Source organism: Staurois parvus, unplaced genomic scaffold (assembly GCF_062004578.1).
Source record: "Staurois parvus isolate SC_StPar_1 unplaced genomic scaffold, SC_StPar_1.0 ptg000205l, whole genome shotgun sequence".
Classification (NCBI taxonomy): domain Eukaryota; kingdom Metazoa; phylum Chordata; class Amphibia; order Anura; family Ranidae; genus Staurois; species Staurois parvus.
Genome location: NW_028318001.1, coordinates 3,602,658 through 3,627,854, shown reverse-complemented (window position 1 = coordinate 3,627,854; position 25,197 = coordinate 3,602,658). Strand labels below are relative to the sequence as shown.

General features: G+C 38.3%; 1 protein-coding gene across 1 annotated transcript in view; it reads right to left on the bottom strand.

The window, feature by feature from the left end:
* SNTG1 (syntrophin gamma 1) overlaps positions 1–25,197 on the bottom strand; it is a 709,360-nt gene that overhangs the window by 44,210 nt on the left and 639,953 nt on the right. Inside the window, exon 15 of the mRNA XM_089678410.1 lies at positions 7,432–7,470. Within this exon, the coding sequence (XP_089534536.1) occupies positions 7,432–7,470 (39 nt within the window). The remainder of the gene's footprint in view (positions 1–7,431; positions 7,471–25,197) is intronic.

Below are 25,197 nucleotides of genomic sequence, written 5' to 3'. Positions count from 1 at the left end.
AGTAGTTGATCCCTGGGATACTCCTTCAGAGTTTGATAAGCATACTCCCTGTCATCAAACACTAGCAGAGATAAATACACAACCTCATCCAGATCCATCCTTCCCAGCAACAAGCCAAGATGGCTTCCCTGTGCAGCCACTTCTGGTCAGGATTGGCCTTGGTGTAATGTCAGGGCTCCCAGGTGTGACCAGAGGTGTGTGACTGACGCAGGGAAACGCAGACTTCAGATATGTGATAAACAATATAATTTATTAACACTAACAATACAAACATAAACGCAGTGCAATACTAAACATAATACAGTGCAAACAAACCAAACCAACCACCCACAGATAACAGTACATACAAGCAAGCGTCGTCAGGCAGGCCGGGTCAATATCAATTGGGCAGGTAGGTACAGGGGGAGCAAGCGGAGATTGGTCGGGGTCACAGGCCAGGTTCAGCAGGTGGCTAGCAGCGTAGTACAGAGGGTCAGGCAGAGGGATGGTCAGGGTCACAAGCCAGGGATCAGAACAGGTAGCAGGCAGCGTAGTACAGAGGGTCAGGCAGAGGGATGGTCAGACAAGCCAGGGATCAGAGCAGGGTCAGCAGAGAATCAGACAGGAACAGAGAGCAGGAACAGGATACAGGGCCCAAGAGAAACACAACACCAAGGCAGAGTCTGCAAGTCTGGCCATCCCTTAAATACCCCAGCATAATCAGTTCCAGGTGTTAGCTGGCTGCAAAGTTGAGTCTCTGATTGCTGGGAGCACCCGCTGGCCAGCCCTGGTACTGCAGATCAAAAGGCAGGTGAGTCCCACCATTGCTGGCTAGTCCATTCCTGACAAGAACTGTGTTCTCCGAGAATGCCGGAGAACTGAGCAGCGATCTATTACCGCTGGTTCACAAACGGACACCAAAACTTGGAAGCTGATTGGGTCCTCCTGTTTGTGGGGCATCCTGTTTTGCATTTGAGGGCCTCATATGAAGTTCTTTGACCTCCTCAAACTATGATCTATTGATGAGCTGAATCTAATACCTTACAAATATTTTGGCTAAAAACAAAAATGATTCCTGCGCGTTTGCAATTATCAACTTTACAATCCAGTATAATGTGTAATATAGTAAAATACAGCCTTCAGAAAAAAATCCAAATATGTAAAGTGTAGACCATGCCCAGCTTTCAGAATACACAATTATATAAATTGGACCAAATAAATGCTCAGAGAAGATAAAAGTCTAGTGGCACATGCATTGCACCAGCTGGATGAAACAACTTCAAATCTTATCAGGAGCTTATCAGAATTAAAGAATTTGAGGAAGAATTGTTTTGTGTCAGAAGGACATTTTAACACATTGAGTTCATACGTAACATGATTTAAGAACATTGGTGACATCCAGTGGTAAACCTCCTGAAGCCTTAAATGCCTGTTAACAAGCAAAATGAGTAACTCTGTTTCACAGCAAATGTAAATGGAATAGGAAATAACTTACATTCTGTATAAATATAGAGACATGTATATATTTGTGAATAGCAGTAAGCCGATTTATTTTAAGTAATACTGTATCCAGACAGCTAAATACACATCTGAGGCAGACTGCTGTGATCTGTTGTATATGCCAAATATTTGTCACTAGCAGACATATGCATGTTAGCTGATCTGTAGAAAAGAATTTTTCAAACAAAATGCACCTCTGACCAAATACAGAAGTGTAAAATGTATGTGAGTATGTCAGAATACATTAGAACACATTTGTGTGGCAGTACAAAATAGCTAAATACTGAATTTAAGTTTATGATCATGTTTAGGCTTGAGGTGATTTATCAAATCAATGATCACATTTATCAAATTATAGGGGAAATTTTCCTGTTACAGCAAGGAATTTGAAACCAAGAGAAGCATGCCCTTGCTACCATTATGTTTTTTGTGTGTTTTTTATTTTATTGGTACCAGTTGTTGTATGTGAGTTCTTGGGATTAGAACAGTCACTCATGCATTTAGGCAACTGCTTTGAAATGTCTTTTATGTAGGATTGTGTTAGCAGTGTGCTCATTTCTAATAGTTTTTATGCCTCTCTGACCTATTTTTTCGATAAATTCATATTGCACTTGCAGCAAAAATCTCTAATTTATCCATAGCAACTGCACACAATAGAATAAATTTAAAGTGTTACTAAACCCAGGGCCCTGCATTCACTATATATGGTCTCTCACAATGCACAGAACATGGAAATGCAATTATTTTAGTAAATATAAACTTGTCATCAGCAGTTAGAGCAGTCTTGTGACTTCTATCAGTGTCTGGCCAAGCACTGGTTAATCTTGTAGGAGGAGTTTTCATTCTCCTCTGACTGTCCTATGAGTCTGCAGAACTCCTAACCCTCTGTCTGGACAGTGCTAATTGGTCCAGTGCTGATCACATGCACTCTACCAAAGGAAAAAAAAACTCTCTAGCATTACACAGTAAACTCAGCATGTACAGAGTGACTCCTAGAGCTCTGTACTATCAGCAGATGGATTGGAGACAGTAGACGAAGGGGAGGATCAGAGAAGATCGGATCAAACAGCCTTTTTACACAATGCAGAAGATTATCCCCTTAGGCTCCACAGTGAGTATAACAAGCATGCTTACTGCATATACAGACTGATGTTACTGTTGTGAGTTTAGTAACACTTTAAAGTGATATTGAAGGCATTTAAAAAAAACAAAAACAAATGTGTCATACTTACCTGCCCTTTGCAGTGGTTTTGCACAGAGCATCCCCTATCCTCCTCTTCTCCAATCCCCCAACAGTGCTCCTGGCCCCTCCCTCCTGCCAGGTGTCCCCACAACAAAGTTAAAAAAGCTATAGATAGTAAGAAAAGCGCTTTTACTGAATATAAAAATGAAGGAACGCTATCATTGTTTAAACATTACAAAGAATATAACAGAATATGCAAAAAGGAAATAAAGGCTGCAAAAATTGAAAACGTACGACAGATTGCAAAGGATAGCAGGACAAACCCCCCAAAATTCTTCAAATATATTAACAGTAAATAGGTCAGGTCTGACCATGTAGGCCCTTTACAAAATAATCTACAGTGGGTGACTGAGGACAAAGAGAAGGAAAATTTAATACATATCTTCTTCAACTCTGTGTATACAAAGGAGCTTGGGGGAGAAATTGATACAGAAATATTTAGACAGAATAAAGGTGAATAAAGCACCTGGAGAGGATGGCATACACCCACAGGTCCTTAAAAAATTGAGCTCTGTCATTTCAAAGCCATTGTTTCTAAATTTTAGGGACTCTTTAATAACTGGCATAGTACCACTGGATTGGCGTAAGGCCAATGTGGCGCCCATATTTAAAAAGGGGTCAAAATCTTTACCAAGTAATTATAGACCTGTTAGTTTAACTTATTTAACTGGGAAGATACTGGAGAGTTTAATAAAAGACCACATAGATGAGTTTTTGCTGGAAATAAATATTTCAAGCAACAGACAGCATGGATTCATGAAAGATAGAAGTTGTCAAACAAATATGATTTCTTTTTATGGGGAGGTGAGCAAAACCTTGGACAGAGGGGTGGCTGTGGATGTGGTATACTTGGATTTTGCAAAAGCGTTTGACACAGTTCCCCGCACACGGCTAATGTGTAAAGTAAAGTCTATGGGCTTGGAAAAAGCTGTATGTAAATGGACAGAAAACTGGCTAAAAGATTGTATTCAGAGAGTAGTGGTTAATAATTCATACTCTGAATGGTCTAGGGTTGTCAGTGGTGTACCCCAAAGTTCAGTGTTGGGACCCTTACTTTTTAATATATTTATAAATGATATAGGGTCTGGTGTTAAAAATCCCATTTCAGTCTTTGCAGATGACACCAATCAGTGCAGTGGAATAACATCCTTACAGGATGTCTCCAGCTTACAAGCCGACCTCAATGCACTGTTTAATTGGGCAACTATGTGGCAAATGAGGTTTAATGTTGATAAATGTAAGGTTATGCACTTGGGGGCTAAGAATATGCATGCATCATACATACTAGGGGGGTACAACTGGGGGAATCAATGGTGGAGAAGGATCTGGGAGTTCTGGTAGATCACAAGCTTAATAATGGCATGCAATGCCAAGCTGCAGTTTCTAAAGCGAGCAAAATCCTCTCTTGTATTAAAAGAGGTATAGACTCCAGAGAGAGAGATATCATATTACCCCTGTACAAATCATTAGTAAGACCTCATCTGGAATATGCAGTTAAATTTTGGGCACTGATTCACAAAAAGAACATTGGGGAACTGGAGGAAGTGCAGAGAAGGGCAACTAAACTGATATGAGGCATGGAGGAGATCAGCTATGAGGAAAGATTAGAGGAACTGAATTTATTCTCTCTTGAGAAGAGGAGATTAAGGGGGGATATGATCAACATATATACGTACATCAGTGGTTTATATAGTGAACTTGGTGTAGAGTTATTCACCCTGAGGTCATCACAGAGGACAAGGGGGCACGCTCTACATCTGGAGTAAAAGAAATGTAATCTCCAAATACTGAAAGGTTTCTTCTCAGTAAGAGCTGTGAATATACTCCCTCAAGAGTTGGTTCTGGCCAGCTCAGTGGATTGCTTTAAAAAAGGCCTGGATTCTATCTTGGATACACAGAATATAACTGGTTACTGACATTTATAGGTAAAGTTGATCCAACATTTTTCCCCTGCAGGAGCAAATTGTATCATGCTTTGCTGTTTTTTTTGCCTTCCTCTGGATCAACTGTGGGTGTAGGATTATAACTTTTTTTTATGGTTGAACTGGATGGACTTTTATCTTTTTTCAGCCAGACTAACTATGTAACGAAGTAACAAACAACTTGCTAGGGGGGGACCCAAGCAGGCTCATTCCCGAGCTACTGATCTGTGTGTCCATTCACACAGAGAGCTACAGCTTGACCCCACCCCCTCTCTCTCATTGGCTCCTGGCTGTGAGTGTCTCAGCCAATGAGGAGGGAGAGTCTCTAGAGAGACCCAAGGTTCTTGTGCACATCACTGGATCACGATGGGGCTTAAGTAAGTATTGGGAGGGGTCACTGACAGAAACAGCCCAGAGGTGGAGAATCGAGGAATTGAAGAGTGAATCCTGGGAGAACTGAGGAGGAAGGAGGAAGATTATTGACTTCCTTTTTCCTCAATTAGAGCCACCAAGACAGTAGAAAAGCCCCCCTGCCTTTCAAAACTTCCGATGGGGTACAGAAAGTTAGTAAAACGTGTGTGTACAGTGTAATGAGGTACTGAGCGGTGTCCTCTGAGAGAGCTGCTAAACGAAGCAGCGGCAATTTACCACTTCTTAGTAAACCATGTGTTTGACTGATCTCTTACAGAAATCTCACGAGATTACAGTAACAGAAGCCATTTTCTAGAGTTCAAAGCGTTTGTAGATTGCTTCACTCCTCGTTAGAAGTGATCCATACCGCTTCATGAACAGACATTCAGAGGAGAATTGTCTCCTCTGAGAATGCCAGAGAACTGAGCAGCGGTCACTGCCCGCTGCATGATAAACAGACACCCAAGTCCTGCTCTTCTAAGGCTAAGATCACCTCCTACCATTCAGCTATCAAATTCTAGAGCCTCACATGTAATTTTAAGCGAAGGGTAAGCGATCATCAGCAAAGGGTATCAGACACCTACTAATTTAAGCCCAGTCAGCATAAACTGAGGGGAATTATATATCTCTACATAAAAGAAAAACTCTTCAAAATATTAAAAGGATGAAATGGTTCTTTTTATTGGCACTGGAAATACTACTTTCCAAAAATATCCACACTTCTTTATCTTCTGTAAAAATATTTACAGTAGTCTTACCAAACTCTGCTGATGCAGTACCATTTTAACCAGTTTTAGTACATGGACTGTGGACGAGCGGCACAGCCAGGCCAAGCAACATATTGGTACATCACGACTGAACGTCCGGGTTTGGTGTTCCCCTGACCCTCGCTGTGTTTGGACACAGCACAAGTTTGGCAGCTGATTTCAGCTGATATTCGCTGTGTCCAATCACTACACAGAGTTCTGTGTATACAAAACAGGGTGTGTAGGGAACAGTGATTTGGCTGTTTATTCTCCCTGTTTTGCAGGGAGAATATACAGCCATACAATAAACTAAAAGCAGCACATATTACACACATTACACATTATTAGGCACACAAATAATCCCTTGATTGATCCTTGATGTTAACCCCTTCCCAGCCAGTATTATTAGTACAGTGTACAGCATTAGTGTCACTATTGATGTCAGTGCCAGTTAGTGTGCCTCCCAGCCAGTGTCTGTTAGCAACAGATTGCCCTCTGCAATATCACACTCCCACTTTAAGTCACTGGTCACTGCAATTACCAGTATAGTGTTATAGCTGCTTACATTCCTCTATATATACACAATAATTTGTAGAAACTATAACTTCCACACAAACCAATTAATATACACTTGGTATTTTGTCTTCTTTACCAAGACATATAGCAGAATACATTTTGGCCTGAATTCATGAATGCATTTGATTTTATATATATATATATATATATATATATATATATATATATATATATAAAATATATATATATATATATATATGTTTTATAACAGAAAGTAGAAAATATTTTTTTTCTAAATTTTCAGTCTTTTTTCATTCATATGATAAATAAAAAAAAAACCCAGATGTGATCAAATACCACCAAAAGAAAGCTCTGTTCTGTGTGAAAAAAATTATATAAATTTAATTTAGGTATAGTATTGCACGATCGAACATTGCCCGTTAAGGTACTGCAGTGCAAACTGCAAAAAATGCCCTGTCATGAAGGGGGTAAAACCTTCCCACAGCTCAAGTGGCTAATAAGATTAGTTACTAAATTTTGTACTAATTGTAGTTTTCTTATATATTTGCTATTTAGTTAAATTGCATATGCTTGCCCACATATCACATGGTCAATTAATTTTCCCTTTTATCCTTGAACATCTATTTCCTATTATATCTCCATCATATTGTAGTAAAGGTAACATTTTCCCCAAGATTTTATACAATATTATATCATTAATGGGAGCCTTTATTTTCACAGTTTGCCTTTTTTATCTCCAAATTGCCATATATAATTTGTTTTTGGTTGTTAAAAATGTATGTTCTGAACTGTGGAGCAAAAAGTAAAATTGATATTAGTAAGGCCTAGTATGATTTTTATCAAATATGCAAAAAATTAACTAAAGGTCAGCAACATATACCAGCCGATCAGAATTCAGCTTACTGAATCCAAATCAGTACATGATAGGTACCTGATTAATTTTCATGAGCACTACACTTGGTAGTTAGTGTGCCTTAAACTTGGTACTTTGAGCTATTTTAATAAACAAGTTAAAACCATAGTCTGAATAATATTAATAAAGTAATATTATCTGTTAACAATGTCCGTGTTTCTGTTGCATTTCTGTACATACCTGTTGATTCACAGGAAAGTTCCTGTTAATTTTCTTTATCTGTAGAAACAAGATATAAACATTAGAATTATGTTAAAAAACTACAACATTATTACTCATTGTAGAGTATAAGATTATAAGGCCACATTTAACCAGGAACACAGCTTTATGACTACTAAATCAGATGTTAAGAAATGGAACAGACCTAGTTAGTATATTGGCTCCTCGATAATCTCAAATGATGGTAATTTACTTCACTACAACCCCTAATTGGTTATACTACATATATACGGAAAGAACATAAGTGGCAGGTGGGCTCCCAAGAATACAGAACATCTCAGAAGTGTGATAGCTCAATTATCTGTTCTTACAGCACTGCCATAAACATTCTCAGTAATCAGCAATCATGAAGTGTATACGTGAAAAAGAAAATATAATACTTGATCTCTTATTTCTGAGATGAGTTAATAGGTTGCTGTAAACAGTTATAGATGATTTTCACTATTTTGTGCTGGAATTATTACAGGGAGCACCTAGTATCTAGCTATATATCTACAGAATGCCAGCATACATCAAATATCTCTCCTTTCTTTGCCAGTTTATTCATTGTATCAGTCTCAATCTATAAGTTCTTGTTTACACAAAGATTCTGAGTGGACTTGAGTTTCATTTACATTGAGTCCTGTTTATCAAAAGCTGTGCATGTAATCTTGTAAAGTAAGTGCTGGAACTGTATGTGTACAATTAACTGTAATGGGAAGCACTAGAATGGCTTGTTCGATGGCATGTATGACATTATTATATGTTCATATACAAATATAGTCACCAGTAGAACCCTTTAAGCTACTTGTCATGTGCATTGAAGAAAGGTCACATAGTTTTGTGGTTTCTTTCTACCACCCATTTTAAACATGTAAACATACATGGAATAGTGTTGGCACACAAATTGTCCTCTAGTCAGTTCATTGCCCCACTTTTAAATAAAGGGATGAAGAGGGAAAGCTAGAAGAGAGACCCTGCTACTGAATCCAGAAGAGGGTTCTCGGTAGTTCCAGAACAGTGCACACTTCAAGCCTGGCCTTATGAGAAGGAGCAGAAGCAGGTTGCCAGATGAAAATGTAAAAAGAAAGTGGAGAAGGCGTCACTAAGTGTAGACTGTAAAACACTTTATTACAAAATGATCAAAATTGCACTCACGTTTTGAGAGATATAAATAGGCACATCTTTGGTATATGGCAATCTTCCATGGAAGATTTGGACACACTGCAGGTGAGTACTATGCAAAAGCTGGATCTTGAAACAGGCTTGGGGCTGTGAGAGCTGGGGCCAGGTTAGGTCATCTCCATATTACTGCCTAACCTGGATCTAGCTCTTACAGTCCTAAGCCTGTTTCAAGATCTAGCTTCTGCATAGTAGTCACCTGCAGCGTGTCCACATCTTCAATTTTTATAATTTTATAATAAAGTGTTTTACAGTCTACACTTAGAGGCACCTTCTCCACTTTCTTTAAACATGTAAACATCCTGCCCAAGAGCTTGTACCACAAGATGTTTGTCCTTATCTTTATTTAGCCACAAAAACATCCTTTTCAAAAACTTTCTCTGTTTAAAGCCTCATTAAGGCTCCCTGCTCTCCCAATTCAGTATTCTATGCTAGTTTGGCCTAGTAACAGTTATACCCTTTGGCACAAGTATCCTCAGACAGAATATTATTGTAGTATAAGAGAGGAACAGATCAGGTCTGTGATTCAGTGATGATCACTGAGTGCACTAGGTCTGACACTGCTGCATGTTAAGTTGAACAGGCAGATATAAACTCCCTGCACAGCTGCTGTACCAGGAAAAATGGATTCAAATAGGGCTTTTGAAGGGTCAACAATATTAATATGAAGGCCTGACTGCATATCTATTTCTGTGACCTCATAAAGGCTTTTTATTTATACTTTGCTACTGTGACCTGAATTTGCTGACTTCTGGTCTAAGGGTTTCAAAGCCCCCCCCCCGCTATCTAGTAAAAACACCCAGCAATCATTATAGGCACAGGTGGCAGCATTGCCCAGATGTCAAGTGGGTCAAATCCCTAGCAACAATGGAGAAATAGAATTTTGGACTTACTGTACATGCAAAATCCTTAGTTGTAGTGCATTACAGGACACAGGATCATAATTTAAATGAGTATGTTATGCAGCTGCAATCAGGTGATTTGGCAGGGGCAAACAAAGCTGTAAGGATAGCCTTAGCATAACCACTCCCAGCAAGCAATAAAGTGGTAACCAATAATGAGTAAATCATGTATATTTCTGTTTCAATATATTTATTTAATTTTTCAGAGCAAGATAATGGTTTCCCTATACAGGGGTGGAGGTAAACATTCAGAAAGTAGGCAAAGTATATTGTTAAATAAGCTGAGTTCTAACCATAACCAAGGAGGACTAATATGAAGGGCAAAGCAAATTTTGTTATCATTGCCAAGCTGTCCTCTATGGGGTGAGAATCCCTGCTGACAAGCATCATTCAGAAAAGAAAAGGAAATGGGAAAAACAAACAGTGAAAATAGAAGAGAGGCAAATGCAGAGAAGGATTGAGAAACAGGAGAGAGAAAAAGTCAAGAAAGAAAAAGAGAATCACAGGCAACAACTATAAAGACTACAACTGGTTGGAGGTAAGGATGGAATCAGGGGTGGACCGACAACTCATGGGGCCCCTGGGCAATAGGGGATCATGGGGCCCCTGTGTCCTTTCTCACACTCAAAGCACACCCAAAAAAGCCTATAAAAGGTACCAGGGGCATTTCATGGGGCCCCCTACTGACCCCAGGCCCTCGTGCAGTGCCCGAGTGTTCGAATGGTCAGTCCGCCCCTGGATGGAATCATATACATTTCAGGACTTGTGTCCTGCAATGTACACTACTTGAAAAGAAGGATTTGCAGATAAGTCAATATCCTATTTTCTTAACTACTTTGGCGCTCACATCTGTTTACTTTTTATGGACCAGAGCTATGTTTACATTTCTGCTATGGGCCTGTTTATTGGGCAATAACTTTGTCATTACTTAAGATAAAAACATAATACATATATTATATTGTTGTTTTTTTTAAGGACATACAAGGCTTTCTTTTTGTGAATGTTGTCTTGCAACAATGATTTTTTTTTCTTCACAATCCTTAATTAACGTGACAAAAAGCAACAAAACTCACTTTTTTTTAGCAGTGTTATTTTAAAAATAAATAATGCTACTGCTCATAAAAAGTGCACATTTTTTTCTGTAATTTGTCATGTTTAAAATGAGACTGATATATGATTCTGGTACAAAGTATTGCAAAGCTATTTAAAAATGAAATAAAGTGGGTTATTTTCTACATTGCAGGGTTTTTTAAATGCAAAATTTGTAAATATATGTTAAAGGTGTAAAAATATTAATAAACAAAAACAAAAAGTTTAAATATTATTAGTTAATAAAATAGAAACTAAAAACAAAAAATCAGCAGGAAAATAATAATAGATTGGAGAAGGAAAATAAGGAGTAAAGAAAGGGTTATTAAGGGGTTAAACAGAAGAACATTTAATAAAAAAAACAAACAAACTGTTTTTTACTTGTCAGGCTGCTTTAACTGACTTCATTTACAGATAGAAATTTGTCCTTTTGATCTGTAGATGAATGAACAGATACAAAATGAAACATTGTTTCTTTTGAGCAATGTTGTTGATAAACATTGCCAGATTGCTTTTCTTTGACAGCTCCAGATGTCAGAACTTTCTCTGCGTATTCTGCAATGCTGCCTTAATTAATCAGAGCTGAATTGCCCTGTGCTAGGGGAAGTCCTGGCAGCAGGGCACAAGGACCGGACGTGTTACACATTTTTTGGGCTTGTCTAATACACCCAGAGCCTGAAACTGGTTAATCATACAGGAACTTAGTCTTCAACAACTGGGATGTACAAAAACAATGCAACTGAGGGTAAGGGAACACATCAGCAAACACCAACAGACCCCTGAACAAATGGTCAAACAGAGGGACAGGCAACTCAGAGAGCAGCAGGAAGCATCCAAATGTTGACAACAAAGAAAACCCGTCTACCAGTTTTCCACTCCTGAAATGTTCAGGGCAGTCAGAGCTGGAACTTGCATTCTTCCAAAACCAGAATCCTTCCTTTTTCTCTTTGAACGGTACAATTTCTGGAGCTTCCCTGCTTTGGCATCATCTAACAGAATCCTGGTAAGGTGACCCAGCAGTTGAAAGGTTCAGAAATGGAAGGATAACCTGGTTGCCCTGAGCCCCAGGATTTAAAGAAGGCCAAGCTGCCTCCAACAAACAAGTCCCCTGTACCAAGCAGAAATCCAGGACTCCACCCCAGCCAGACAGGCTGGTATCCGCTGTGAGTAACTTTCAGGTCTTTGGGAGAAAGGACCTTGTTTGAGGAAGTAGGTGAGAAATTTTATGGCAGAAGTCCAGTGGACATGGTTTATCTAGATTTTGCTAAAGCGGCTGATGTTGTACCTTATAAATGTTTAATTTTTAAAGTATGTTCTTTTTGGATTTGATGAAATTGTATGTGGCTAGGAACCTGGTTGCATGAACTGGTCCAGGGATTAATGAGAAATTATTCATTCTCTAAATGGTCTAAAGTTGTGAGTAGTGTGCACCAGGGTTCTGTCTTGGGGCCAATGCTGTTCAGTTTGTTCATTAATGATATAGATGTTGGAGTTAAGAGCTCAGTTTCAGTGTTTGATTATATAAATTATACATTTGGCATAAGATGGAGACCTTGATAAAATAAGTTTTTGAGCAGCTACACGGCAAATGATGTTTAATATTGAGAAAGGTACATTTATGCACTTGGGTACCAAAAATACATATGCAATATATTTTAGGAGCTCCATGGGAGAATCTGTGCTGGAAAATTAGCTTGAAGTCCATGTAAATCACAGACTTTACAAAAGCATGCAATGCTAAGCTGCAGATAAAAGAGCTAGCAAAATACTCTCATGCATTAAAAAGTGTATACATTCAAGAGATAAATCAATAATTTGACCCCTTTACAAAACACTGGTTTGGCCTCATCTTGAATATGCAGCTCAGTTTTGGTCACCAAACCTCAGGAAAGACATTAAACTAACATTAAATTAGAAAGAGTTCAGCGAAGGGCAACACAATTAATAAGGAGGATAGAAGACCTCAGTTATGAGGATCAATTGCATAGATTATAGTTATTAGTTCTGGAGAATAGGCACTTAAGAGGGGATTTAATTACAGTGTACAAATATATAAAAGTCAACTCCAGCAACTGTAATAAATTGTTTACTCTAAGGTCCCTGAAGAGAACACATAGCTATAAAGGATATTTAATCTTAGATTGTGATTTTTTTTTTACTGTTAGTAAGGTGGAACTCCCTCTAGGACGTGGTACTAGCTGAGAGTGTTGACAACTTCAAAAACATTTAGATGTCTTCTTCAGGATACAGAATATATAGGGCTATGGGAATTGTTAGAGAATGAAAATCATATAATCTGAACAGGTGCATGAGGCAATCCTTAGACTGGGCCTGCTAGTCCTATGCCACAAGCATGTTGAGTAGCAATGGCCTGGGGCTTAAATTGAGCATATAGTACTGCTTCAATCGAGGTCACACCACCATTACCCCCCAAACCAGGGGTGGACTGACCATTTGGAAACTCAGGCACTGCCAAGGGCCTGGGGTCAGTAGGGGGCCCCATGAGATGCCTCTTGTACCTATTTCATAGGCTTTTTTGGGTTTGGGCAAGGACACAGGGGCCCCATGATCCCCTATTGCCCGGGGGCCCCATGAGTTGTCAGTCCGCCCCTGCTCCAAACTGTCCTGCAAAAGCAAATGGTTGGGTGTCTCCTGGACCACAGGGTCCACACATGGGAACAGAGAGTCAGAAGCTTGTCTTGAGGCAGGAAGAATCAAGACAGGGTCACATCCAAGGTCAGGTCCAGATACTCCAAGCAATAAGTCAGATCCATTACTGATTTCTAGAGATTCAAGATTCAACTAAATCTCTGCAGGGTATGTACAGTCTGTAGGACATTGGCCGACACAGTCTGGACTGATTAGTCCTTTAGCAGGAGATTGTCTAGGTAACACACAAGGGAATACTCTAAGAGAGTGAGAAGGGAGCAGAGCATGATGGATGCTAACACCTTGATAAAGACCCGAGGTGCGCTAGCAAAAGGAGGGACAACAAATTGATAATGTCATACATTGACTAATAATAAAGGAAGCACTGATGGGTTTTAAAAAAAATAGATATAACCTCAAAATTAGTGTTTGTTTAAATGTCCATTCAAAGTCTTTTCAAAAGAAAATAGTCCCAATATGTAAACAGGATAATGCTTTTTCCTAGGATTTTAACCAGATGCGGGGACCCTTGTTGCATCTGGATCTGATATTATTTGTGGTATCAGACTTGATAATATCTGGATCTAATAAAGCTTGCAGTAACAGGCTTGAAAATGTGTGTTGTCTTTATTTTTTAATTGTCCGTTCTTCAGTTAAAATTGTGTTCACATTAATGTGAATAAAATGAGCTAACAACTCAGTTCTCTTCTATCCACACTACCATCCCCATTGTCCACCTACTCTTAGTAAATGTAACCAGTAAATGTAATCCTGCACATATAATATAACTTTCTTAACATATCCTGTTTAATGTCTTCAGTATTTTGAGCATACTACGTTAACTTTTATACTTATGGCACATGGATGAGGAGAGGACATAAGGAAGAGAGGAAGCAAAGAAAACAGACAAGATTTATTTTCAAGTCTATTAAAGCAAGCTTTATTAGATTTATCAAGTCTGATACCACAAGTTTTATTAGACCCAGATACAACAAGGGTATTCGCATCTGGTGTGAATCCTAGGAAAATACATTATCTTCTGTTTGCACATTGCACAGTGAGAAAGACAATAATTCCTGATGGTGACACCTGTGCCTCAGTCGAAAGCATACATGATCCAGTGATAGCAGAGCACCAGCACAGCAGCAAGATGGTTAGAATCACTGGCAAGCCAGGAAATGTGGCCACGAGACCAGCATCCACCCTACTCTGATGTCACCCTCAAACATGGCAATAGGATGCTTTTCCATGTATCTCACCTCTTTCTCAACCTAACTCTAGGGCTACTCACACAGATGAAAATAGTCACACAGTAGTAGATGGACCAGGGGCTGGCTGGGGTCAGACTCAGTGGATGTACAAGGGAAGACTAGTAACCCATAAAATATGTGTATCATTTAATAGAGAACCATCAAATCATAAAGAAGTAGGGATGCACTGATATATCAGCCACGGAAATGTATCAATCAGAAAAAAATAGAATTTTCAGCATTTTGCAGATAGGAAAAAAAGCTGCTGATAGTAGCTTCTCTGTTGCAGCCTGTGAGCATTTGCCTGCTACCAGCTGTCCGTTGGGTGGTGCATGAAGGGAGTAGGTGTGGCTGTGACATCTTGGTTCCATCCTGCCCCCTTCTCACTGGGGAGCCGTGGGTCAAGCTTCCTCCTCCACCTTCTGGGGGTGGAGGTGCGGATGCGTAGTGAGGACGCCTTGGCTTTACAGTTGCACATGACCCGTGGTAGTGGACGCACCACTAGATGACATGACTTGCTGTTGAGAGCATATTTAAAGGGCTAGCTATATGGGAGAGAGGGTTGTATTTCTCCTAGATGGGACCTACATGTTATATGCTGTATATTCTAAAAGTGAGCAATATCGGCTCTTTCCAACTGCATGTATACCTTTTCAATGACAAGGTGCTTTTCTTTGGGAAGGTTAGAGTTTTGACAACCAAAGAATAAAATACAACATTGATTATGCATGCTGTTTAGAAAGAGATAGCATTGAGTAGTAGGTTATTACTGACAACAGGGTAGTGCATTTTTATTTAAGTATAGACAAGATGCAGACTTAACTTGCATGGCAAGAAGCTCTGTACCATTATATATACAAATGATTGGAATGAAATTTTCCGTTATACAGCTGAATTCATATTGATAATATTACAGTAAGTTATCTCTTTATAAAAATCAATATAAATGTTTATAAAGTTAGTCACTCTCCCCCCCTTATTTTAATTTATAGCTGGGATTTAGTTTAAAATTGATTAGTCCCTTTTATTCTCCCTCAGGTTTCACTCCCACTCTAGATCTAATGCTATATCACTGCACTATCAGCAATGGCCGACCATGTCTGCAGTGTGGAAATTTTGTAGAGTTTCTGATAAAGACAGCAGATTTGAAATCTGCAGCATTTGCTCAGCTGAACTTTCAAAAGGAGGTAAAGTGCCCAGGCATTTTTCCACAACAGGTTTGATACACTACCTGAAAACACGTCATCCGGTTCAGCATGCAGAGTACAATAAAGAAACACAGCTTCAAAAAAGTACCCCAAGCACATCCACACTATCTGTTGCCACAGCCTTCGAAAAGGCTAGAAAATTTGCAAGTGACAGTCCCAAAGCACATGGAATTACAGAGAAAATTATGGAATTTATTATGTTAGAAGACCAACCGTTCTCTGTTGTGGAGGACATTGAATTTGATATGCTCATTCAACATGTCGAGCCACGCTACACATTGCCAAGCAGATGCTACTTTGCAGATACCTGTCTACCTGAGATGTTTAAGAGTATTGCAAAACACATTCATGAGCTCATGACTACCAACACCCCAGGTCTCAGGACTTTTGGAGTTCAGACGTCAGTCCAATGAACATGCTTAGCCTGACAGTGCAGTGGATAGATACCAATTTTAAATTGCTAAACATCCTACTTAACGCACATGAGTTTGTTGGATCACACGCTGTAGCAGCAACATCTGAGGCTTTAAATACCATGCTTGACACTTTAAACATTGATAAGTCTAGAGTGCATCTGATTGTTTGAGATAATGCATGAAACCTGGCAAAGGCTATGGAGGATAGTGGACTTAAAAGCACACTGCATGGCACACAGTCTACAGTTGGCTGTGAATGATGGATTGCTGAGTCAGCACACCATATCAGATATAGCAGTAAAAGGGAGAAAAATTGTGGGTCACTTTAAGCATTCTCTGCTTGCATATTCCAGATTACAAGCTTTGCAGACACAGTTTGGAATGCCATCAAAACAACTGCAGCAATATATAGCCACTTATTGGAATAGAACCTACTATATGCTGCAAAGTCTTCTCAAACAAAGTGTGTTTTAGCTGTATACATTGCAGTTTACAAACTTCCGGCAATATTGAGCACACTCAGTGGATGGTAATTGAAAACAGTATGTCTCTTCTAATTCCATTTGAACATTTAACAAAAGAAATAAGCTCGACTAATGCTTCCATTTCTGAAGTTATTCCCTTGGTTGCCGCACTAGAGCGTCTGCCAGAAAGAGTCAGAAACAGACCATAGTGTAAAAACTTCTAACACCACTCTACTGGAGGCTGTTAACTGGTTACAAGACACCGGGTCCAGGGGCGGACTGACCATTCGGGTACTCGGGCATGGCCCGAGGGCTCGGGATCAGTAGGGGGCCCATGAGATGTCCCTGGTACCTTTCATTGGCTTTTTTGGGTGTGGTTTGAGTGTGGGCGAGTACACGGGGGCCCAATGATCCCCTATTGCCCGGGGGCCCCATGAGTTGTCAGTCCGCCCCTGACCAGGTCCAACCCTCTATACTGCACTGCATCTAAATAATGTTCTTTAAATCAAGGATTTAGAAATCCTAAATCCTTGATTTAAAGAACATTATTTAGATGCAGAGAAAAAGCAGCATGCACAGGGAATGATACAAGTACAACTGGAGGAGATGAAAGCATCTGGTGAAGGAGATTGAACTGCCTATCACCAGAAGTGACAATACCATTGACTACTGGCGCATGAACATAGAACATTTTCCATTGCACGCAGATATTTATCTGCCCCAAGCACCAGTATAGAGAGTGAAAGACTATTCAGTATAGCATCTCATATTCTTGATGAGAAAAAGAACCATCTCTCCTGTGAGAAAGCTGAGCAACTTTTGTTGTTAAAGCAAAATCTGCCACTTTTACTTACTTTTACTAACTTTCAATTAAAGTTGAAATAAGTTTACTTAAACAGAATAGAGGGCCTTTCCTTTGCCATTTTGTTGGTTAATTTTCAATTAAAGTTCAAATATATTTACATGAAACAGAATAACGGCCTTCTGCCATTCTGCTGGTTAGTTCTATTTATTACAATTTTGCAAAGTAACTTTGCAAATAAAGGGAAAATACATTTATGAAACAGATTAGAGGCCTTTTGCCATTCTGTTGGGTAGTTTTATTTATTGTATTGCACAATAATTAATACAAGTGAAAATACATCTACATAAGCTCTTTGCCATTCTGGTTTGCCTGTTTTTTTTTAAATATTATTGTGCAGCATATTTAAAGCGATACTAAAGGTTCATTTTTTTTTTATGCAAAATAACTAACATGTCTATACTTACCTGCTCTGTGTAGTGGATTTGCACAGAGCAGCCTGGATGCTCCTCTTCTTGGGTCCCTCACAGGCTCTCCTGGCTCTACCTTTTTTTTCGGGTGCCCCCATAGCAAGCAGCTTGCTATGAGTACACCCACTCCCACATGGAGCACTGGCTTAGCCCTGCCCCCTCTCACTCCTCATTGGCTGACTGGCTGTGATTGACAGCAGTTGGAGCCAATGACTCCCGCTTGCTGTCTCAGCCAATGACGAGGCAGAGACCCGAAATAGCCAAGGCTGTTGTGCACATCGCTGGATCTCGATGGGGCTCAGGTAAGTATTGAGGGGGCTGGGGGCACTGCAGCACACAGAAGGTTTTTTACCTTCATGCATAGAATGCATGAAGGTAAAAAATCTTGAGCCTTTACAACCATTTTAAGTTTATTAATTTTATTAATATCTCATTTTATTTTCAGTCCAATTTTAGTGTGTTATCTTCAATAAAAGTTATTTTACGTTACTGGATTATATTGTTTTATTTCACATTCATTTAAATTCATGATAGTAATTAAAAAGTGGAATATAATACAATTTTATATATATATATATATATATATATATATATATATATATAATTTTTTTTAAAAAAACTGTGCATTTCAGTTTCATTTTTCAGCCAAGTGCATCCTGAATTTTCGGTTTCGACACCAGAATTTTCATTTCGGTGCACCACTATAAAGAACGTATCAACTCATTAGAAACATATCAATCCATTAAAAATTAATAGCATACATGGCATGACATGGAATATAAAAAACACTAAACTAAAATCATGTGTATTCTAATTAAGAAAAAAAAATTTTTTTTGCATATGAAAGTAACTTACAGACACCTCATGGTGCCTGCTGCCAGGCAGTACTTTCAGGATTAATACTTGAAATGGTTCACTTTAATGTTTTTAAGAATCCATGTGAATATGATTATCACTGGTAACTTGCTTTTAATGGTGCAGGTTGAAGGGATGCTTGAACCTGCACCATGCTCCTTGGTCTACTGTAGTAAGGCTATCTGTACAAGCACACAATCAAGAATTCAGAATATACTGACTGAATGCTTCCTGTGCCTTACAAGGGAGATAAATTGGAATTTGCATGACAGTTCTTAAGGCTGCACCTTTAACACAAGTAGGAACTTGTGATCTAATCGGATACCTGATCAAGGTGTCCTTTTATCAAGCAGTGGTAAATAACCGCTGCTCAGTTCACCGGCATTCTCAGAGGAGAGAGTTCTCCTCTGAATGCTTTTTTATGAAGCGGTGAAGATCACTTCTCCGAATGAAGGGAGAAGCGATCTACAAACGATTTGAATGCTGGAAATTGGCTGCTTTTACTATAATCTCGTAAGATTACAGTAAGAGATCAGTCAAACACCATTTACTAAGCAGCGGTAAATTATCGCTGCTTCGTTTGCGGTTCCTCCGATTCTCCAGCTCTGAGCTGGATAATCTGGAGGGAGAACACATATCACCAGTGAAGGGCTGACATTGCTCCTTCATACACTGGCCAACTGTGTGCTGAGATGGTCAGCAGAGAATATGTTCTCTACTGATCATCTCTGTTTCCTAAACCACTGATGATCGGAGATCAGCAAAGATCCTCAGGATCGCCGCTGATCTCTGTTTCATAAAAGGACCCCCAAATAGTCAATTATTTATCTCCTTGTCTCTTCTGGTCTTCCAGTGATGCTTCTTGAACCAGTCTGATTTTATATTGTACAGTAGTTGCTGCATGTAGACTGCACTGCACAATGGCCTCATAGACAAATTTGGGTAAGATACTAACATCAAACTGAGACTTGTAAAATTCGTGATATGGATTTTAATGAATTTTATGATTAGCAAGGACTGTGCATACTTCTTTTAAATCTGTCAGTGGAGCAGAGCAAACACATTTCTTATTAAAAATTCATATAGATGCCTGGGAGAAATAAGTACACATTGCTTCACTATACATACTATACTGATATGAAATATTGGTGTTTTAATGCATCACTTGCCTTCATGCTAGCAATGAGTAATCCAACTGCAGCCCAATATGTTTAATACATTTTACATTACCAGCAAGTTTTATTTTTCTAAAAAGCAATCACCTAAATGATGAATTCCAGCCAAACTGCTAAGCACACAGCTGAATTATATATGTAAATTGTTTTTCCTGACAATATATTTTTGATTCTTTATTATTTTTAGTCACTACATACACATACTTCATAGTGAAGTGGGAGCATTTTTTTTATTATTGCTAAAATAAACCCGAGAGGGGGTTTATTTTTATTAATTATAACCAAAAATATCATGCTTGAATCAAAGAAATTAAATACATTTAAAGTCCAATTAAAGTCCTTATAAACAAAAAGAAAAAAGTTGTGATGTGTATTATTTTTATTGTTTCTGTTTGTTAATATTGGAGTCTATAAGAGTAATAGGCCCCCAACCAGGAAACTTGAAGTTGTCTGACAAAAGGTTAAGTAGCACTTCTTTTTCTGTTTTTCCCTTCAGACTGACTTAAAAGAAACCCATGCTTTGCCCATTCAGAGCAAAGCAACATGCTTGTTTTATTCAACCTCCACCCCTCTGAGCACATACTCACAGAAAATGCTTTTGGGTATAGAGGAGCATGTGACACACTCTGTGTTACAACTCTGGGCCAATCAATGCTGTCATACATAGAGTCCATAGCCCTGTGTGTTGGAAGCCTTCTTTAATCTAATATCTAATAATTATCATTATTGATATATATGGATGGATGGACCTTAGAATTATATGAATTGTTATATTTTTTGTTCAAGATTGGGAAAATTAAAACAAGCAGACATTATAGAAGTTTCTATGAAAATACATGCATATTTGCAAAAGCTTTACAGATGGTATTAATTAGGTTTGGGCTAACACAACTCCACCCATTCCAAATTGTGTGAGTCAATCATTTTTCTGTAGAATATTTTTATTGAAAGTGTGTAAAAGTTTATTAAGCATGTAGGAATGATATCTTTATACTTTAATATTTCTCAATTAAGACATTATTATTGGAAAGAACATTACATTAAGTATACATACAATATATTTGTATAAACTGTTAGGGTATTATATGTACATATAAAACATTGAGGGAGATTTAGTAAAACTGGTGCACTCAGAATTTGGTGCAACTCTGCATGTTAGCCAATGAGCTTCTAACTTCAGCTTGTTCAATTAAGCTTTGGTAATAAAACCTGGAAGCTGATTGGTTTCTATGCAGAGATGCGCCAGATTTTGCACTCTCCAGTTGTAGTAAATAACCCCCAATTAACAGTATGTACATTCCGTCCCTCCAAGCTCTTGGTCACTAGATTGGGGAGGGTTCTCTTTTTACACATACATTTTATGAAAGTTGCCAACATGGCCTTATGATAGAAGGAAAAAAAGCAAGAAGCCTTTATTGAGAGTGAAATTTTAACATCGGCAGTTGGCTTTTACTGAGAAGCCAACTGCTACTTCACTATATAGGGGATCTACAAGTTATAAGTCAGATTAAGAAGGGTAATGGGGACTAACTATTTACACCGATTATCGGGAGATTGATAAGAATGATAGCTCTGGAACTTGCACCTTAATAACAGATTAGTAATGGCAGCTTCCATAGATTTACCTAACTAATGTAACAAATAGAGTTAAGGTCAAGAAGGTGAGGTGAACATCTAGGACTTATTGTCTGCATCTCAATCTTTACAGGTGCAGGGGAAAAAAGATCAAGGTGCTAGTCCTCAAAGGAAATTGCAGCTAAGTGTTCTTAAAATGTTTTCAGCATTGTTTTTGATTCAAGAGTTTATTCAAGAATCTTGTGATGAAATTTGTGCTTTTTAACAAAGTGTAACATCACACCAAGGCACATTGCCTATATAAGTGCAAAAACTACAAAATTGCAGGAATATAGAGGTACAGAATAGTGCAAAGACATGTCTGTCCCATCTCAGTAGGACTATAGTAAAGATGCAAATTGGTACAATCATAGAGGGTATTATGTAGGCATCACATAGGTACAACCCGAGGAATGACAGACCACTGAATAAATGGAGAATGAGGCAGTGGTGGCATCTTTGTATCTTTACTGGGACATCTGCAAATGGAAAATGAGAGGCTAATAAAGGGAATGGGGATGAAGATGGAGCTGTTGGTCAAATTTAGGTGGCAAAAAAGTAGTTCCCCCAGGGAGCTCATATGCTATCAAATTGTGCCACGTTATCATTCCATTTTGCCGTTCTCTTGTCATTGACCATAAACCAGGTGATGCAATGCTTTATTTTATGGAATTGAGACTGGGAGATTTCCACACTTTTGCAACGGCTTGTTCTTGGCTTTGAAAAAATAAGTCAGAAGCCTAAATTGGTATAAGGTAATTGCTTTCAGCTTTTTAATAAGCAGTGTCATTTTCTGGTCTTTAGGGAACATCTTTAGAAGAAGCACTGCAATGAGCTGGAATCCTTGCATCTGAAATTTAGAGACAACTGGGCATTGCCACCAATGTATAGGTGACCCCCACAAGTATCTAGGGGAATAGTTAGATACATACATACATATGTGAGGGGACCAGATACCATCTAGATAATAGTTTTAAATTAATCTCCAGTGTACCAAAATTAGTAGACCAAGATTTTGCAGCTAGGACAATATGCATTTATTTCTGTATATGAAGGGCTGTGAATTAATAGATATTATAAGGGTATAGCACCTTTATAGGAAAGGTGCCAACAGACCTTATATAATTGAAGCAGCCAATCTGGTACATTAACAGTACCAAAACACAGCATGTTCTATATAAATGCACATCTGTTTATTTTATATTCAAAAAATGATATTGCATATTAAATGCTTCAGCTGATATACAAATATATTGACTGTATAGTATATATATTATAAATATATGCCTCCTACATGTGTTTTCCTCCTATAAATTAACACATATTTGAACAAATAAGACAATCTTCCCCAAAATGTTTCCATATTAACTGTGGTGTGAAAGGGACAGATTTTTTCTTGATGAGTTTTGTGGATTATACATTATGTGTCACTTCATCAGGAAATAAGTAGGGTTTGAATTTGAAATTATGCTATACCATCAAATTCACTTAGTCAATATTACAACTAAGCTGAGTGCACACACACCTATCATTCATTGACTAAGGTGTCCGTTTATGACACACAGAATAGCTACGATTCAGAGGATCACAGCTATTCTCTGGTCATTCACAGTTTATGACACCCAGGAGAATATGTTCAGCCCTTCTCTGGAGATCTGTGTTCTCCCTCCAGATTCTCCAGCCCAGAGCTGGAGAATCAGGGGAACGAAAACTAAGCAGAGATAATTTACCTCTGCTTAGTAAACTGATTTTTTACTGTAATCTCACGAGATTATAGTAAAATCAGCCGTTTTCCAGCGTTTGTAGACCGCTCTCCCTTCGTTTGGAGAACTGATCTACATATGCTTCATAAACGGCATTCACAGGAGAACTGTGTTCTCTGAGAATGCCGGAGAACTGAGCAGCGATCTATTACTGCTGGTTCATAAACGGACACCATAGCCAGCAATCTTTGCAGGATAGTAGAACAACATGGTCATCCACTTCATATATTAGTGATGTGAGTCTTTGCATGAAAACCACATTGCATACGCAAACCACATGAAAACACAATGGTATTAACTAGGAAGGTAGACAGCATATTGTTAGAAAAACATCACATGCTGATGCCAACCCCTTTATATCCTGCTCAGATAGGTGGTCCATCATAACCCCAACAAGAGAACTAATCCAGCCAGTTAATATGTGGCGGCATCTAAGGTGCAAATCTCTCCCCAGGTACAATGTGAATTAATGGTCCACCATTTTTGCACTGGCAGTTTATACGAAATATGACAATTGGATGAAAAAATACCCTTTCAATCTATTTCAGTCTTATTTAAATTGTAGATAAACACTAACAATCAACTTCTATTTGTTCTCTTTTGGTCAGTTAAATGTCATTGGAAACATTTTTGCTATATCTGTTGCATAGGTGCACAAAAATACCTGTTGATCATACCAGCAATATTGTCAGATGATAACTTTCTGTGATCTTTACGTCATCTGACTTACCAGTAAGCATTTTTCCCAATTCTATGTGTACATTACAGAACCCCCTTATGCTGTTGAGAAGAAAAGGAGGTGTTCTGTAATCCTAGCACACCTCCTATCCTAGGATGCAACACTGCTATTCCATAAATACAGTATATTGAGTAAGCATTGTCAGTTGGCAAAATGGACAGGAAGTTTATTGGTGGCAGGGTCACCAGGTGAAAATAAAGTAAAAAATGTAAATGAATGCAGCCACCACATCTAAGGACTGGTTAGCTCCAATATATTACATTTTTATTTTTGGTATAGATATACTTTAAAGAAATCACAAAGTGCAATCACAGTCTTTAATTTAGAAATACAGAAATCTCCATACAAGTTAAGTTTCCCTGTCTTCTACATCTGTTGCAGCAATTCATTTTTAATGTTAAATAAATGTTTGTGTACATTAAAAATCCTGTGTTGAGTTTACCTCTAGTGGTTATACAAGCTTACTCTTGACTTGATATTTTCTAATTCTTGAGTGTTTCTCAAATCAATGTCGTTCCATAAGCCATCATGAAGTGAAGATTTCTCAAAACTGTAAAAAGTGCCCAGGAAATGCTTTTATTTCCTGTGATTCCTGTTTGGCTTATAAATCTTAATTTCTTGTTCCAAAGTACAAAAAAGAAACAAGATGTATGTCCAATTTTCTATTTAAGGTTTTTGCCAAATTTGGAAAACCTTCTCTATTATGTACAAATGTTCCAACCCTGTGAAACAAGAGTGCACAAAATCCCCAAAAATTGTTTGAATTGATTTTTCAATCTTTAAACTGCTCTCCCGCTGTATTTTTACACAGTGGTGTTATTATATATTGAATTGTCTTGCCCTTTATTTGCTTTTAGACAGTCCTACTCATTTTGTAGATCAGTATCTGAGTCTGCTATAAAACCTTTGAATTTTTATTTCTAGGACTATGAAGCGAAGATGATTTTGATGAAGTGTGTCCTAAAATATGAATTGTTGAGATAAAAAGGTTATCAGTAAACCTATGTTACTCATACTTCCACACTGCTGTATGTTCAGCAAATCATTTCTGTAATATATTTATCTTTCCTTGGCTTACTGTAGCTTCTATATCTTAGAATTCTAGGAAACTTGCTCACTAAGGACATCATAGGGTTTTATACTATGCACTGCTGTGCACTAAAATATTGC